Source organism: Jaculus jaculus, chromosome 6, assembly GCF_020740685.1.
Source record: "Jaculus jaculus isolate mJacJac1 chromosome 6, mJacJac1.mat.Y.cur, whole genome shotgun sequence".
Lineage (NCBI taxonomy): Eukaryota > Metazoa > Chordata > Mammalia > Rodentia > Dipodidae > Jaculus > Jaculus jaculus.
The window spans coordinates 100,179,017-100,196,769 of NC_059107.1; the positions used below are offsets into that span (position 1 = coordinate 100,179,017).

Sequence of the window (17,753 nt, forward strand, 5' to 3'; positions counted from 1 at the left end):
AAAAAAGCTTGTTTGGGAAACTGGTCTCAAATTCAGTTCCTGCCAACAGTTTCCAGTTAGCTCTTGTCCTTTTGACTTTGTTAGTGATTACTGTTATGTCTCTTTAATATCTTACCCTCCTGAAATGGAATGTGGGGGCTTTTCTCTAGTGGAATACCTCTCACACGCTCCCTGACCTGTGATCATACAAGCTCCCTGACCTGTGATCTCACACGCTCCCTGACCTGTGATCTCACATGCTCCCTGACCTGTGATCTCACATGCTCCCTGACCTGTGATCTCACACACTCCCTGATCTGGATCTCACATGTTCCCTGACCTGTGATCTCATACGCTCCCTGACCTGTGATTTCACAGGCTCCCTGATCTGGATCTCACTAGCTCTCTGACCTTTGGCCATACATGCTTCCTGATTTGGATCTCACATGCTTCCTGACCTGGATCATACAAGCTTCCTGACCTGTGATCTCACATGATCTCTGATCTGCAATCTCACATGCCCCCTGAGATATAATGTTCCACTGCTGAGTTTTGGGAGTAGCACATGCCTCTGCTGCCAAACTAGAATTTTCAAAAAGTTGAGAAATGGGAATCTCATAAAAATATAGAACAAGCATATTCAAATATTAATGTAACTCTTTAATGAGGGAAACAGCAAGATAGAAAAACAAGTTTAGGGCTGGAGAGATGGCTTAGCAGTTAAGGCATTTGTCTGCAAAGCCAAAGGACCCCAGTTGAATTCTCCAGGACCCATGTAAGCCAGATGCACAAGGGGTGCATGCGTCTGGAGTTTGCAGTGGCTGGAGGCCCTGGAGCACCCATTCTTCATATCTCTCTCCCTCCCTCTCTCTCTCTCTGCCTCTTTTCTTCTATTTTCTCAAATAAATAAATACGAGCATTTGAGGAATTGTTTACTGGCAATGAACAAAGAATGTTGGAATAAGATACTATGTTAGATAGCATACTGGTTCCTACCCTGCAGGATTATAATAAAAACAGTAACTTTAGTGATTATCTTTTTTTTCCTTCTTCCTTTAGTAGTGTTGAGGATCTCTCTCTTTCTTGGCTTTTTTTCCTTCTTTCTTTCTTTCTTTTTTTTTTTTTTTTTTGTTTTTTTCTTTCTTGGCTTTTCAAGATAAGTTCTCACTATTGCCCAGGCTGATCTGGAATTCACTATGTAGTTTCAGGTTGGCCTCCAACTCACAGTAATCTTAACTCTGCCCCTGGAGTGCTGGGATTAAAGGCACATACCACCATGCCCAGCTGAATTTGTCTTTTTTAAAAAATATTTTTTAGTCCCGGGCATGGTGGCACACGCCTTTAATCCCAGCATTCGGGATACAGAGATAAGAGGATCACCGTGAGTTTGAGGCCACCCTGAGACCACATACTGAATTCCAGGTCAGCCTGAGCTAGTGTGAGACCCTACCTCGAAAAACAAACAAACAAACAAACAACTATATATATATGAAGGCTGGTGCAAGAAATGCATGAGTTTGAGGCCAGCCTGAGCTTATAGAGTGAATTCCAGCTAAGCCTGGGCTAGAGTGAGACCCAGTTTCAAAAAGCCTTTAGTGTCTCTCAAATAAATAATAAGTCTCGGGGTTTTTGTTTTGTTTTGTTTTGTTTTGTTTTTCTAGATAGGGTCTCACTCTAGCCCAGGCTGATCTAGCACTCACTCTGAACAACAACAACAAAAAATTTGTTTTAATTTATTTGAAAGGAGGGGTAGGGCTGTAAAGATGGCTTAGTGGTTAAGCGCTTGCCTGTGAAGCCTAAGGACCAGGGTTTGAGGCTCGATTCCCCAGGACCTATGTTAACCAGATGCACAAGGGGGCGCACGCGTCTGTAGTTCGTTTGCAGTGGCTGGAGGCCTGGCGCGCCCATTCTCTCTCTCTGTCTCTCTGCCTTTCTCTGTCTGTCGCTCTCAAATAAATAAGAAATGAACAAAAAAAGAGAAAAGTTCAAAAGGAGGGGGGAAGGATGGAGAAAGAGAGAGAGAGAGAGAATAGGTGCTCTAGGACCGCTAGCCACTGCAAATGAATTCCAGATGTATGTACCCCTTTGTGCATCTGGCTTTATGTGTGTACTGGGCAATCAAACCAGGGTCATTGGGCATTGCAGGCAAGCACCTTTACCACTAAGCCATTTCTCCAGCCCTAGATTTTTTTTTTTTTCCCAGGCTAACCTGGAATTCACTATGTAGTCTCAGAATGGACTCAAATTCTTGGCAATACTCCTACCTTGGCCTCCCAAGGGCTAGGATTAAAGGTGTATACCACCATGTCCAGCTTGGAATTGTCTTTTTATTTTATTTTTTTCTTGAGGCAAGCCCAACAAACTGGTTTTTTTGTGTGTGTGTGTTTGTTTGTTGTTTCTTGTTTTGTTTTGTTTTTTAATGTGAGAGAACGAGGGACAGAGAGGGAGGGAGAGAATTCACCTGCCAGGGCCTCTAGCCACTGCAATTGAACTCCAGACACATGTGCCCCCTTGTGCGCATGTGAGATCTTGCATGTTTACATCACTGTGAGTCTGGCTTATGTGGGACCTAGAGATTTGAACATAAGTTCTTAGGCTTCACAGGCAAGGGCCTTAACAGCTAAGCCATCTCTCCAGTTGCTGGAATTGTTTTTTTTTTACTGCAGAGAAGCAATTTGTAAATGTACTGGACAACAATGTGCAAGTCAGCACGTATCTTTACAAAGTCTGACCCTTACTAAGTAAATAGTAAGTCAAACAAAGAAACATTCTCCTAGGTAATGAAAAAAATTTTTTTCAGTTCTTTTTTTTCATGTAGGGTTTTGCTCTAGCCCAGGCTGACCTGGAATTCACTATGTGGTCTCAGGGTGGCCTTGAACCCATGGTGATCCTCCTACCTCTGTCTTCCAAGTGCTGGGATTAAAGGTGTGTGCCACCACACCCAGCAAAATATTCTTTTTCAGGGTTGTATGTGATATACACTTGCATGGTCATGTATGTGTGGGTGTACCTGCATGGGTGTGTACATGTGGCGGTCAGAGGTGGATATCTGGTATCTTCCTCTATTGCTTTCCACCTTATTTATTTATTTATTTTGACTTTTCGAAGTAGGGTCTCACTCTTGTCCAGACTGACCTGGAATTCACTATGTAGTCTCAGGGTGGCCTCGAACTCATGGCGATCCTCCTACCTCTGCCTCCTGAGTGCTAGGATTAAAGGTGTGTGTCACCATGCCCAGAACTTTCCACCTTATTAAGATAAGACCTCTCTCTGAAGTAGACTGTTAGCCAGTGTGCCTTCCAGATCCTCCCAGTTTCACCTCCCCAGCACTGAGATTACAGCATGTATCACTGTGCCCCACATTTTACATAGAAACCGCGATCCAAACTCAGCTCCTCATGCTTGCACTTCACCCCCGAGCCATCTCCCCAGCCCATAAAACACCTTTATTTAAAAAACTGGGGGGAGGGGAGCTGGGGAGGTGGCTTAGTGGTTAAGGTGCTTGCCTGCAAAGCCAAGGGACCCAGGTTTGAATCCCCAGACCCACGTAAACCATATGCACAAGGTGGTGCATGTGTCTGGAATTTGTAACAGCTGAAGGCCCTGACATGCCCATTCTTTCTCTCTATCTGCCTCTTTTTCTCTATCAACTAAATATAATAGAATAAAATAAAAATAAAAGAATAAAACCGGGTGTGGTGGCGCACACCTTTAATCCCAACACTTGGGAGGCAGAGGTAGGAGGATGGCTGTGAGTTTGAGACTACATAGTGAATTCCAGGTCAACCTGAGCTAGAGTGAGGCCCTATCTTGAAAAAAAAAAAATAATAATAAATAATAAAATAATTTTTAAAAAGTTTTGTTGTTTTTTCAAGGTAGGGTCTCTCTTTTAACCCAGGCCAACTAGAACTCACTCTGTATTCCCAGCCTTGTCTCCAACTCATAGAGATCCTCCGACCTCTGCCTCCCTAGTGTTAGGATTAATGGCGTGCATCACCAGGCCCAGCATTTTTTTTTTTTTTTTTTTTGTTTTTGAAGTAGGGTCTCACTCTAGTCCAGGCTGACCTGGATTCCACTATGTAGTCTCAGGGTGGCCTCAAACTCACGGTGATCCTCCTACCTCTGCCTCCTGAGTGCTGGGATTAAATGCATGTGCCACCACACTCGGCGAGGCCCAGCATTTTTTTAATATTTTAAAAAATATTTTTGGAGCCAGGCATGGTGGCACACACCTTTCATCTCAGCACTCAGGAGGCAAAAGTAGGAGGATGGCCGTGAGTTCAAGGCCACCCTGAGACTACATAGTGAATTCCAGGTGTCAGCCTGAACTAGAGTGAGACCCTACCTCAAAAAAAATAATAATAATTTAGTGCTAATTTTATGTTCCCACTAATATTATTATTATTATTATTATTTTCCCCGAGGTTAGGGTTTCACTGTAGTGCAGGCTGACCTGGAATTCAATATGTAGTCTCAGGGCGGCTTTGAACTCACAGCGATCCTCCTACCTCTGCCTCTTGAGTGCTGGGATTAAGGGTGTGCACCACCATGCCCGGCTTCCTGTGTGCCTTTTTTACCATCCTTTTAAGTTTTTCCTTATGGGTAATGATTCATATTTGTCTGCATGTCTGTTGCTGCATTATGTGCCCAAGAATTAGTCGTTATTCCCCTTGAACATAAGAGATCACATTTATTTATTTATTTTTAATTTTTATTTTATTTTTCATTTGAGAGCGACAGACACAGAGAGAAAGACAGATAGAGGGAGAGAGAGAGAATGGGCGCGCCAGGGCTTCCAGCCTCTGCAAACGAACTCCAGACGTGTGCACCCCCTTGTGCATCTGGCTAACGTGGGACCTGGGGAACCGAGCCTCGAACTGGGGTCCTTAGGCTTCACAGGCAAGCGCTTAACCGCTAAGCCATCTCTCCAGCCCCCACATTTATTTTTTATATGGTGCTTTTTATCTTTATTTGTGGGCTTGGTTGTGTGATACTTGCAACAGGGACCTATGTGTACCTAAGGCCAACACAGCCCCTCTTACTAGACCAGATAAGGTAAACAGAGCTTCCAGAAGTTATTCTAGGTGAGACCTGGTGGCAGACATGTAATCCTAGAGGGAAGATCAGTTCAGTTTAATCATCAAGGCTGGAGAGATGGCTTAGCCGCTAAGGCATCTGCCTGCAAAACCAAAAGATCCCAGTTTGATTCCCCAGGACCCATGTAAACCAGATGCACAAGGGGGTGCATGCAGCTGGAGTTTGTTTGCAATGGCTGGAGCCCTGAGGTGCCCATTCCCCCTCTCTCACTCTCTCAAATAAACAAATAAAATATATTTATTAAAAAAAAAAACAAAGTAATCCTCAGTTACACAGCAAGTGTGAGGTCAGCCTGGGTGACAAGAGACTTTTATCTTAAAAAAAAAATAACAAAAATGATTGCTGTTACTCACATAAGGTTTTGACTGGTGGTCTCATACTAATTATGCTAATTAGAAGCACTGAGACAGGGCATGGTGGTACAAACCTTTAATCCCAGCACTTGGGAGGCAGAGGATAGCTGTGAGTTCAAGGCCAGCCTGCGCTAGAATGAGACTTTACTTTGTCAAAAAAAAAAAAAAGTAGCTCTGACTGGCAGTTTTAGATTTCTTGGATAAAAACATAATGTGACTGCCTCTTTTAAAAAAGAATTTCTAGGGCTGGAGAGATGGCTTAGCGGTTAAGCGCTTGCCTGTGAAGCCTAAGGACCCCGGTTCGAGGCTCGATTCCCCAGGTCCCACGTTAGCCAGACGCACAAGGGGGCGCACGCATCTGGAGTTCGTTTGCAGTGCTGGAAGCCCTGGCGCGCCCATTCTCTCTCTCTCCCTCTATCTGTCTTTCTCTCTATGTCTGTCGCTCTCAAATAAATAAATAAAAAATGAACAAAAAAAAAAGTTAAAAAAAAAAAAGAATTTCTAAAGAGAAAAGGAAGGGACGAGGATACTTAGTAGGTTGATATTGTATATATGTAATTACAATGATTGTAATGGGGAGGTAATATGATGGAGAATGGAATTTCAAATGGGAAAGTGTGGGGGCGGGGAGGGAGGGAATTACCATGGGATATATTTTATAATCATGGAAAATGTTAATAAAAATTAAAAATAAATAAATAAAATAAAAAATAAATAAAAAAAAATTTCTAGGGTTAGAGGGATGGCTTAGCAGTTAAGGCATTTGCCTGCAAAGCCAAAGGACCAAGGTTACATTCCCCAGGACCCACATAAGCCAGATGCACAAGAGGACGTATGCATCTAAGGTTCGTTGCAGTGGCTGGAGCCCTGGTGCACCCATTTTCTCTTTCCCTCTCTTTCTCCTTCTTTCTCTCTGTCAAATAAATAAAAATAAAAAAAATATTAAAAATTTAAAAAGTAATTTTTACTGGGACCTCTACAGACATTCTGCAAATTAGCCACATTCCCATCAGGTTATCCTATTTTGTCCCCTCTTTCCACTTTCCACTCCCAGTCTACTGAGGGCACTGATCAGCAGGGACATAGGTAATCACTGGCTCATGAATGTTCCAATCTCTTCATGTCAGTTGGACAATACCTCACAGTATACCTTCCCATCTTGTGGCTCTTAACTCCCTTTTCCACAATCTGATACATTTTCATTAGTCTTTCACTAATAAAGGTGTTCCTGGTGAAAAAAATAATAATGAAAGTAAAAAATAATTTTGGGGGCTAGAGGGATGGCTTAGCGGTTAAGGTGTTTGCCTACAAAGCCAAAGGACCCAGGTTCAATTCCCCAAGACCCACGTAAGGCAGATGCACAAAGTGGCACATGTGTCTAGAGTTCGTACAGTGGCTAGAGGCCCTGGCATGCCCATTCTCTCTGTCTGTCTGTCTGTCTTTCTCTCTCTCAAATAAATAAATAAAAACTTTCATATATATATGTATATTTATATTATAATTATGTATAAATTATATATATTATATATTTATATATGTATATATTAATAAATATGTATGTGTGTATATATGTATGTATGTATATATATATTTGGGCTGGAGGGCTGACTTAGCAGTTAAGGCACTTGCCTGCAAAGCCAAAGAACCCAGGTTCAATTCCCCAGGCCCCACGTAAGGCAGGTGCACAAAGTGTTACATCTGGAGTTCATTTGCAGGAGCTGCAGGTCCTGGGGCACCCATTCTCTCCCTCTCTCTCTCTTTGCCTCTTGATCCCTCTCTCTCTCTCTGCCTCTTTCAAATAAATAAATAAATAAATAAATAAATAATAAGTGTATATATATTTTTTAATTGGGCTGGGGAAATGTCTTAGTGGTTAAGGCACTTGCCTACAAAGCCAAAGGACTCAAGTTCGATTCCCCAGGACTCACTTAAGCCAGATGTACAAGGTGGCACATAAGTCTGGAGTTTGTTTGCAGAATGACCATTTTCTCTCCTCTATCTCTCTTTCTGTGTCTCTCACTCAAATAAAATAAATAAAAATGAAATATTAAAAAAAATAAGCTGGGCATGGTGGCACATGCCTTTAGTCCTAGAACTTGAGAGGCAAAGGTAGGAGGATCACCATGAGTTCAAAGCCACCCTGAGACTAGAGAGTGAATTCCAACACAGCCTGGGATACAGAAAGACCCTACCTTGAAAAACCAAATATATATATATATATATATAAATATATATATATGTTTTTTAAAGTAATTTTTTAAAAAAGGCTGGAGAGGGATGGAAAGATGGCTTAGCGGTTAAAGCTCTTGCCTACAAAGCCAAAGGACCTCTGTTCGATTCCCCAGTACCTATGTAAGCCAGATGCACAAGGTGGCACATGAGTCTGGACTTTGTTTGCAGTTGCTAGAAGCTCTGGTATACCCATTCTCTCTCTGTGTCTCTCTCTGCTTCTTTCCTGCTCTCAAATATAAATAAATAAATAAATTTTAAAAAGGGCTAGAGAGCTAGGGGGAAGGAACTAATATTAAAAGACACAGTGTGGTCAATTCTGTCTATAACTGATGTTTAGGAAAAAGCACTTTTCACTGTATTAAATGGTCAAACCCTGATTTGTGAAAGACAATATTAACTTAAACAGTCACTTTACAAGTCATGTTGAGACTTGGGTTGAGGTGTTATATCCTAAGCACATGTTGCATTCATGAAAAACAAAAATATGGGAGAAACTTCTAAAAGAACCAGTATTGTAATTTTTATGTTTTGGTTTTTCGAGGTAGGGTCTTGCTCTAGCCCAGGCTGACCTGGAATTCACTATGGAGTCTCAGAGTGGCCTCGAACTCACAGCATTCTTCCTACCTCTGCCTCCTGAGTGCTGGGATTAAAGGCATGTGCCACCATGCCTGGCTTATTTTAACTTTATAATGTTGGGGACTTCAAAGTAGCAACAAAGGATGCTGAAAATATATGTTACTTTTACTTTGGTCAAATTTTTTATGACCCAATTTCTTTTTTTTTTTGTTTGTTTATTTTTTATTTATTTATTTGAGAGTAACAGAGAGAAAGAGAGAAAGAGGCAGATAGAGAGGGAGAATGGGGGTGCCAGGGCCTCCAGCCACTGCAAATGAACTCCAGATGCTTGTGCCCCTTGTGTATATGGTTTACATGGGTCCTGGGGAGTGAAGCCTTGAACTGGGGTTCTTAGGCTTCACAGGCAAGCACTTAACCGCTATGCCATCTTTCCAGCCCCATGATCCAATTTCTTAAAATTCTGTACTTTCAGTCTTGGAATTAGGAATCTCTGTACGGATATATACATAATTAAAAATAAAGTTCTGAAATATTCAATAACTAAACTTGTTTTCTGGAAAATATCTAGTTTATTATATCCAATTTACATATTACATTAATCTGGCAAATGTTCTAAAACAGTGCTTAAGCTATTTTAGTTCTAGAACTTCTTTCCGTCTCCCTCAGGACATATAAAATGTGATCTTATATTAACCTTATATAACCTCCTGTGAATTTTGCCTTATGGGACATTGTGCCTTATTAAAAAAAAAAAAAAAAAAGAAGGACTGGAGAGATGGCTTAGTGGTTAAAGCACTTGCGTGTATAACCAAAGGACCCAGGTTCAATTCCCCAGGACCCATGTAAGCTGTACAAGGTGGCGCATGCGTCTGGAGTTCCTTTGCAGGGCTAGAGGCCCTGGCATGCCCATTCTTTCTCTTTCTCTCTCTCTATCTGCTTCTTTTTTTCTCCCTCTCTCTCAAATAAATAAATATTTTTTAAAATATTTTTATCAGGCTGGAGGGATTGCTAAGTGGTTAAGGTGTTTGCCTGCAAAGCCAAAGGACCCAGGTTTGATTCCCCAGGACCCACATTAGCCAGATGCACAAGGAGATGCATGCATCTGGAGTTCGTTTGCAGTGGCTGGAGTCCCTAGCATACCCATTCTTTCTCTCTCTCTCCCCCCTCCTTCTCTGTCAAATAAATAAATAAAAACAAAATATTTTTAAAATATTTTTTGTTATTATTATTATTATTTTGGTTTTTCAAGGTAGGGTCTCACTCTAGCCCAGGCTGACCTGTAATTCACTATGGAGTCTCAGGGTGGCCTCAAACTCATGGCAATCCTCCTACCTCTGCCTCCTGAGTGCTGGGATTAAAGGTGTGCGCCACCACACCCGGCTAAAAAATATTTTTATTTATGAGAGAGAATGGGCATACCAGGGTCTCTTGCCACTTCAGGTGAACTTTGATGCATTATACCATTTTGTACCCCTGGCTTTAAGAGAGTATGAGAGGGCTAGAGAGATGGCTTAGTGGTTAAGGTATTTGCCTGCAAAGCCAAAGGACTCAGGTTCAATTCTCCATTACCCATGTAAGCTAGATATGCAAGGTAGCACACACATCTAGAGTTCATTTGTGACAGCTAAAGGCTCTGGCATACCCATTCTCTTTTTCTATCTGACTCTATCTCTCTAACACTTTCTCAAATAAATAAAGTAAATAAATTAAAAAATTTTAAAGAGTATGGGCAATTGAACCCAGGACCAGCAGGCTTTGCAAGCAAATGCCTTTCAATGATGAGCCATCTCTCCAGTCTTACTTATTTATTACTTATTACATATTAAAAATATTTTATTTATTTGTGTGTGTGTGTGTGTGTGTGTGTGTGTGTGTGTGTGTGTGAACACTATAGGACTGGAGAGATAGCTTATCGGTTAAGCACTTGCCAGTGAAGCCTAAGGACCCCGGTTCAAGGATCGATTCCCCAGGACCCATGTTAGCCAGATGCACAAGGGGGTGCACGCATCTGCAGTTCGTTTACAGTGGCTGGAGGCCCTGGTGTGCCCATTCTTTTTCTCTCTATCTGCCTTTCTCTCTCTTCCTGTCGCTTTCAAATAATAATTTAAAAATTAAAGAAAAAGATAAGCACCATTTGCTTCCACTAGTGGCTTTAGAATCTAAAACCAGGCCAGCAGGCTTTAACCACCCAGCACCCATGAAATACTCTTCTTTTCTTTTATTAAAAATATTTTCAGGCCGGAGAGATGGCTTAGCAGTTAAGCGCTTGCCTGTGAAGCCTAAGGACCCCGGTTCCACGTTAGCCAGATGCACAAGGGGGCGCACGCGTCTGGAGTTCGTTTGCAGAGGCTGGAAGCCCTGGCGCGCCCATTCTCTCTCTCTCCCTCTATCTGTCTTTCTCTCTATGTCTGCTGCTCTCAAATAAATAAATAAAAAATGAACAAAAAAATTAAAAAAAAATATTTTCTTTGCGCTGGAGAGATGGCTTTGTGGTTAAGCACTTGCCTATGAAGCCTAAGGACCCTGGTTCAAGGCTCCATTCCCCAGGACCCACATTAGCTAGATGCACAAGGGGGTGCACGCGTCTGGAGTTCATTTGCAGTGGCTGGAGGCCTGGCGTGCCCATTCTCTCTCTGTCACTTCCAAATAAATAAAGAGAAATTTTTTTTAATATTTTCTTTTTTTAAAAGATACTTTATTTATTAGAGAGAGAGAATGAGCACACAAGGGCCTCTGGGCAATGCAAGTGAAGTCCAGACATATGTGTAATCATGTGCCTCTGGCTTACATGGGTATTGAACCTGTGTCCTTAGGCTTTGCAGGCAAGCACCTTAACTGCTAAATCATCTGTCCAGCCCACAAAATACTCTTTTCAGACGGTGTTTCAGAACGACATTGCAAGGATTCCGTTGATCATAAGTCTAAGCTTTAGGTGACTTTTTTTTTTTTTGGTTTTTCTGAGGTATGGTCTTGCTCTAGCTCAGGCTGACCTAGAATTCACTATGTAGTCTCAGATGGCCTGGAACTCACAGCAATTCTACCTCTGTCTCCCAAGTGCTGAGATTAAAGGCATGCGTCACCACACCTAGCTTAGGTGACTTTTTAAATACTACTGTTATGCCCATTCTATTTTTTTCATATTTGATCTACTTATATGTGAAGAGAGAGAAAGATTAATTGCACCAAGACCTTTGCCACTGCAGACAAACTCCAAAAGTATGCACTACTTTGTACATCTGGCTTTACATGGGTACTAGGGAATTAAATTTAGCTTCTTAGGCTTTGCAGGCAAGTGTCTTAATTGCTAAGCCACCTCTCTAGCCCTAGTGGGGAGAGAGAGAGAGAATATGAATGGGTGTGCTAGGTCCTCTAGCCACTGCAAACAAACTCTAGAAGCACACATCACCATTTGGATCTGCCTTACATAGGTACTAGGGAATTGAACCTGTGTCCTTAGGTTTCGCAGGCAGGCACCTCAATCACTAAGCCATCTCTCCAGCCCCCACCTTTTTTATCATATGGGGGGGGTGTTACATGTTCCATGGCATGTGGAGATCAAAGGACAACCTCAAGGTCTTCTCATTCCATTTTCTTTTTTTTTTTTTTTTACTTAACTATTTTATTTTTATTTTTATTTATTTATTTATTTGATAGGGAGAGAGAGAGAATGGGTGTGCCAGGGATTCTAGCCACTGCAAACAAACTCCATACACTTGCGCCCCCTTGTGCATCTGGCTAACGTGGGTCCTGAGGAATCAAACCTGGGTCCTTTGGCTTTGCATGCAAACACCTTAATCGCTAAGCCATCTCTCCAGCCCTCTTTCTTTCTTTCTTTTTGGTTTTGTTTTGTTTTTCTTTTTCTTTTTTGAGATAAGGTCTCACTCTAGCCCAGGCTGATGTAGAATTCACTATGTAGTCTCAGGGTGGCCTCAGACTCGCGGAGGTCTTCCTACCTCTGCCTCCTGAGTGCTGAGATTAAAGACGTGCGCCACCACACCTGGCCTTCCACTTTTTTTGAAACAGGGCCTTTCTTGTTTCGCCACTATGTGTGTGCCAGACTAAGTAGTCTGCAAGCTTCTAGATTCTCCAGGATCCTCCTCCCATTGCTGTAGGCACTTTACCTACAGATACAAGGGTCATTGCACCTCTGGCTTTATTTTTTATTTATTTACTTTTGATTCCCCAGGACCCACTAAGCCAGATGCACAAGACAATGGCGCATGAATCTGGAGTTCAGTTTGCAGTGGCTGGAAGCCTTGGCACACCCATTCTCTCTATCTCTTTTCTCAAAAATAAATAAATAAATAAATAGATAGATAGATAGATAGATAGATAAATAAATAAATTTTTTAGCCAGGCGTGGTGGCTCACGTCTTTAATCCCAGCTCTCGGGAGGCAGAGGTAGGAGGACCTCCGTGAGTTCGAGGCCACCCTGAGACTCCATAATGAATTCCAGGTCAGCCTGGGCTAGAGTGAGACCCTACCTCAAAAAACCAAAATAAATAAATAAAGTGAGAAGTTGCTCACAGAGAATTTTGTTACAGTGGTGAAAAAGCTAATGCAAGGTAGCTTTTCATTTCTTTTTGCCATGCCCATAAGCTGAGTAGAAAAAGCTCCCCCTTTGTGAAAGGGCTAGTGTTCACCTAACTGCCTTTGCTTTGTGCTGTGCTCTGTCCTGCCTCCAAGCATTGCTTTGTTCTTTCCCACAGATATGGCAAGATTGTCTCCACTAAGGCCATACTGGACAAGACCACGAACAAGTGCAAAGGTGAGAGGACAGCTGTCCTTGGTGTCCGAGAACAGCCAGGAGGGTGGCTGTCCCCTGCCTCTGCCCTCTGCTGCTGAGAGTGGGGGTGTCCAGTGCCGGGGAGGAGCCATGAGGCTTTCAGTCTCAAAAGAGCAGTAGATTCACTGGTGGCCAGAGAGCTGAAGCTGAAAATGCTGTTTTGGGACCCCAAACCAGAAGGCTGTGTGGAGTTTCCTCAGTGCCTTGAGCTCACTCTGGGACTCATGTCTCCCTGCATGGGATGGTGGAGGTGGGTGGGAGAGGCTGTTCCTACTTATCAATATAAACATGTTTTTTTGGAGGTGGGAGGATGACTCGGTGTTATTTTCTAAGAATGAATCATTCTATGGAAATTTGAGCTTTTTGGAGAGGAGCTGGAAGACTGGAAGAGAACAGTCCTGGGCTTCTTCCTAGCATTTCTGGGGTGTGTCTAGAAAAGAGGCAAGGCATCCTTTAGAAATGTAGACTCTGAACCTGGTGAGGTGGCGCACACCTTTAATCCCAGTCACTTGGGAAGCAGAGGTAGGAGGATCATCATGAGTTTGAGGCCAGCCTGAGACTATGTAGTGAATTCCAGGTCAGCCTGGGCTAGAGTGAGATGCTACCTCGAAAAAACAAGCACACAAACAGAAATGTAGAGTCTGGGGGCTATTGGGAAACTAGATCCTGAAACCTCAGGCTCTTTAGCGGGTGAGAGAGGAGGACATGACAAGGCTTTCATGACCTCTCTCGCTCTCAGCCACTAAGTAGCCTGCCCTGCGGGGCAGGGGGGGGGGATCACAAGGACGACCACCTGAAACCTCTTAATTTCTCTTTCTCCTGCTGCTTCCCCTACATGGGATGGCCTGGGCCGCTGACGTCCCCTCCGCCTCCGGTGACTGTTGCTGTTTCCCTGTTCCAGGCTATGGCTTTGTGGATTTTGACAGTCCGTCTTCAGCCCAGAAGGCTGTAACGGCCCTGAAAGCCAGTGGGGTGCAGGCGCAGATGGCAAAGGTAAGGGACATCTGCTCCTCCGAGGGTTAGGTCCACACGCTCAACTAAGTACACAAGGCTGATGGACAAGAGCTGTCTGTGGGGCCAGTGCCACGCCGAGCCGGTCAGGGCCAGGGGCTGCTGGAGGACCCCCCCCCCTCCGCCGTTCACCCTGCAGGGGCCTTTGTCCCTTCTGTTCGCGCACTGCGTCAGCCTGAGCAGGCAGGAGAGCCAGGAGGCCTCTTGTCACACTCCTTCTGCTTCTTGTCTCCACCCCAGCCGGCTCCCGTCCTGCTTCCCTACCACACAGATGTAGTTTTGCAACAGTCTCTGAAGAAGCCAGTTGTGCAAGATTCAGAACCCTGCTGCCGCCTCCAGACTCCCGGGAGGGCGGGGAGTGAGCTGCCTCCCTGGATTTGCCAGGATCTGGGTCCCCCCCCCCATAGGTATTAGTCTCAACCTGGTCTTGAACTCATGGCGATCCTCCTACCTCAGCCTCCCGAGTGCTGGCATTAAAGGCGTGTGCCACCACACCTGGCAGAGAGAGAATGGGCGCACCAGGACCTCTACCCGCTACAAATGAACTCCAGATGCATGTGCCACTGGACGTCTGGCTTTATGTGGGTGCTGGGGAATCAAACTCTGGTTGTTAGGCTTTATGGGCAAGCGCCTTAACTGCTGAGCCATCTCTTCAGTCCAGGTTTTTTGTTTGTTTTTTAATATATTTTATTTATTTATTTGAGAAAGAGAGAGAGAGAGAAAGAGAGAGAGAATGGGCACACCAGGGCCTCCAGCCACTGCAAATGAACTCCAGACGTGTGTGTCCCCTTGTGCATCTGGCTAACATGGATCCTGGAGAGTCAAACCAGGACCAGGATCCTTTGGCTTTTCAGGCAAACATTTTAACCATTAAACCATCTCTCCAGCCCTGTTTGTTTTTGAGGTAGGGTTTCTAGCCCAAGATGACCTGGAATACATTGTGTAGTCTCAGACTGACCTCGAACTCATGGTGATCTTCCTGAGTGCTGGGATTAAAGGCATGCACCACCATGCCCAGCTAGTTTCTTTGTTTTTTGTTTTTTAAAAAAAAAAAAACATTTTTTGTTTTGCTTTTAAAATATTTATTTATTTGAGAGAAAGAGGTAGATAGAGAGAGAATGGGCATGTCAGGGCCTTTAGTCACTGCAAACAAACTCCAGACACATGTGTCAACTTGTGCATCTGACTTATGTGGGTACTGGGGAATTAAACCTGGGTCCTTAGGATTTGCAGGCAAGTGCCTTAATCACTAAGCCATCTCTCCAGCCCCTTTTTTAAACTTTTAAAATTTATCATTAGTCTCTAGAAAACTTCCCTTTACTCGGTTGATTGTTGCTATGAGGAGAGCTGATAAGGGCAGCCATTCCTTCTTGCAGTGGTAAAGAGAAAAGCAAGCCAGGTATGATGGCTCCTGTCTGTAATCCCTGCACTTGGGAGGCAGTGGAAGACTAAGAGTTTATTTATTTATTTATTTTCTTTATATAAGAGACAGAGAAATAGGCGAGGAGGGAGAGAGAGAGAATGGGTGCACCAGGGCCTCCAGCCACTGCAAACAAACTCCAGATGCATGTGCCCTCTTGTGCATCTGACTTCTGTGGGTCCTGGGGAATCAAGCCTGGGTCCTTTGGCTTTGTGGGCAAATGCCTTCACCACTAAGCCATCTCTCCAGCACTGCTAAGAGGGTTTTGTTTTGGTCTTTCAAGGCAGGGTCCCACTCTAGCCCTCCTACCTCAGCCTCTGTGCATGTGCCACCACGCCCAGCTCTGTTTGGTTTGTTTTGAGACAGGGTCTCACTCTGTACTCTTAAAACTGTCTTTAAACAAACAAACAAACAAAAAAAATCTGTCTTTAAAACTCTTAGCAGGTTTAAAGAGCCACCTTGAGACTTCATAGTAAATTCCAGGTTAGCCTGGGCTAGAGTGGGACCCTATCTCGAAAAACCAAAAAAGAAAAAAGAAAAAAGGGCTAGAGAGATGGCTTAGCAGTCAAGATGCCTGCATGTGAAGCCTAATGACCTGTGTTCTACTCTCTAGATTCCACCCCGTAAGCCAGATGCAAAAGGTGACGCAAATGCACAAGACTGCACATGCTACAAGGCGGTGCATGCATCTGGAGTTTGAGTGCAGTGGCTGGAGGTGTGAGCGTGCCAGTTCTTTCTTTCTCTCTGTCTCTCACTCGCTCTTGCTCTCTCTCATTAAAAAAAAGTTACTGGGCTGGAGGGATGGCTTAGCAATTAAGGCGTTTGCCTGCAAAGCCAAAGGACCCTGTTTCCATTCTCCAGGACCCACGTTAGCCAGATGCACAAGGGGGTGCTTGCCTCTGGAGTTTGTTTGCAGTGGCTGAAGGCCCTGGCGCACCCATTATCTCTTTCTCCCTCTTTCTCTGTCAAATAAATAAATTAATTAATTAATGAATTAATTTTAAAAGTTAGCAAAAATAAAATAAAATAAACCCCCTAAAAAGTAAAAGCAGGGCATGGTGGCACATGCCTTTAATCCCAGCACTTGGGGTTGGGAGGCAGAGGTAGAAGGATTGCTATGAGTTTGTGCCCAGCCTGAGACTACAAGGTGAATTCCAGATCAACCTGGGCTAGAGTAAGACCCTACCTCAAAAAACAAAAACAACAACAAAATAATAATAAGGGCTGGAGGGATGGCTTAGTGGTTAAGGTGTTTGCCTACAAGGCCAAAGGACCCAGGTTCGATTTTCTAGGACCCAGGTTAGCCAGATGCACAAGGGGGCGCACACATTTGGAGTTCATTTGTAGTGGCTGGAGGCCCTGGTACGCCCATTCTGTCACTCTCCCTCTTTCTCTGTCAAATAAATAAACAAAAATAAAAATATTAAAAACAAACAACCAAACAAAACCACAGCTCTGGAGCTGGGCATGGTGGCACATGCCTGTAATCCCGGCACTTGGAAGGCAGAGGCAGGAAGATCAGAAGTTCAAGCTGGAGGCTAGCCTAGGCTACATGACACCATTTTCCAGAAACAAACCAACAAGAAACAGCAACAGGGACAGCTCTAGGGAACTGCTGCCATCATGCACACTGCCTGGGGGAGCCCCATGCCCCAACGAAGCTGAGGACTGCAGGCCAATCATGTAGGCGCCCTTAGCGGTCCCAGGAGACTATAACAGATCATTCAGGGCTTAGGGTGACCCATCTGGCTCTTTCTCTGTCCCCTTCTTCCTAGGAATGCAGAAGAGGGGCATGGTGATCACTTAGAAGTTCAAGGGAACCCAACCTCTGGGCCAGGCTGCGGGGAGAGAGTGATGCTGCTCTGCCTGGTTCTATTTTTTTGCTTTGAAAAGTTTTTTTTTTTTTAATTTTTATTCATTTATTTGAGAGAGACAGAGAGAATTGGTGTGCTGCAAACAAACTCCAGACACATGTGCCACTGTGTGCATCTGGCTTATGTTGGTGCTGGGGAGTCAAACCTGGGTCCTTTGGCTTTGCACACAACCACCTTAACCACTAAGCCATCTCTCCAGCTCCCCCCCGCATCCCACGTTTTTTGTTTTTTTGAGGTAGGGTCTCACTCTAGACCAGGCTGGCCTGGAATTCATTATATAGTCCCAGGCTGACTTCAAACTCATGGCAATCCTCCTACCTCTGCTTCTCAAGTGCTGGGATTAAAGGCGTGTGCCTTCTGTAGTGACAATACTCCAACCATATGGGTATTAGTCATAGAAACTAGAGGTTTTATGATATTTTTTT

The 17,753-nt window shown here is 43.9% G+C and overlaps 1 protein-coding gene across 3 annotated transcripts in view; it reads left to right on the forward strand.

Annotated features, from left to right (window-relative positions):
* Rbms2 (RNA binding motif single stranded interacting protein 2) overlaps nucleotides 1–17,753 on the forward strand; it is a 73,590-nt gene that overhangs the window by 35,865 nt on the left and 19,972 nt on the right. For all 3 annotated transcript variants that reach the window (XM_045152403.1, XM_045152401.1, XM_045152402.1), the window contains 2 exons: nucleotides 12,947–13,005; nucleotides 13,925–14,016. In XM_045152403.1, coding sequence (XP_045008338.1) covers nucleotides 12,947–13,005; nucleotides 13,925–14,016 — 151 coding nt within the window. The remainder of the gene's footprint in view (nucleotides 1–12,946; nucleotides 13,006–13,924; nucleotides 14,017–17,753) is intronic.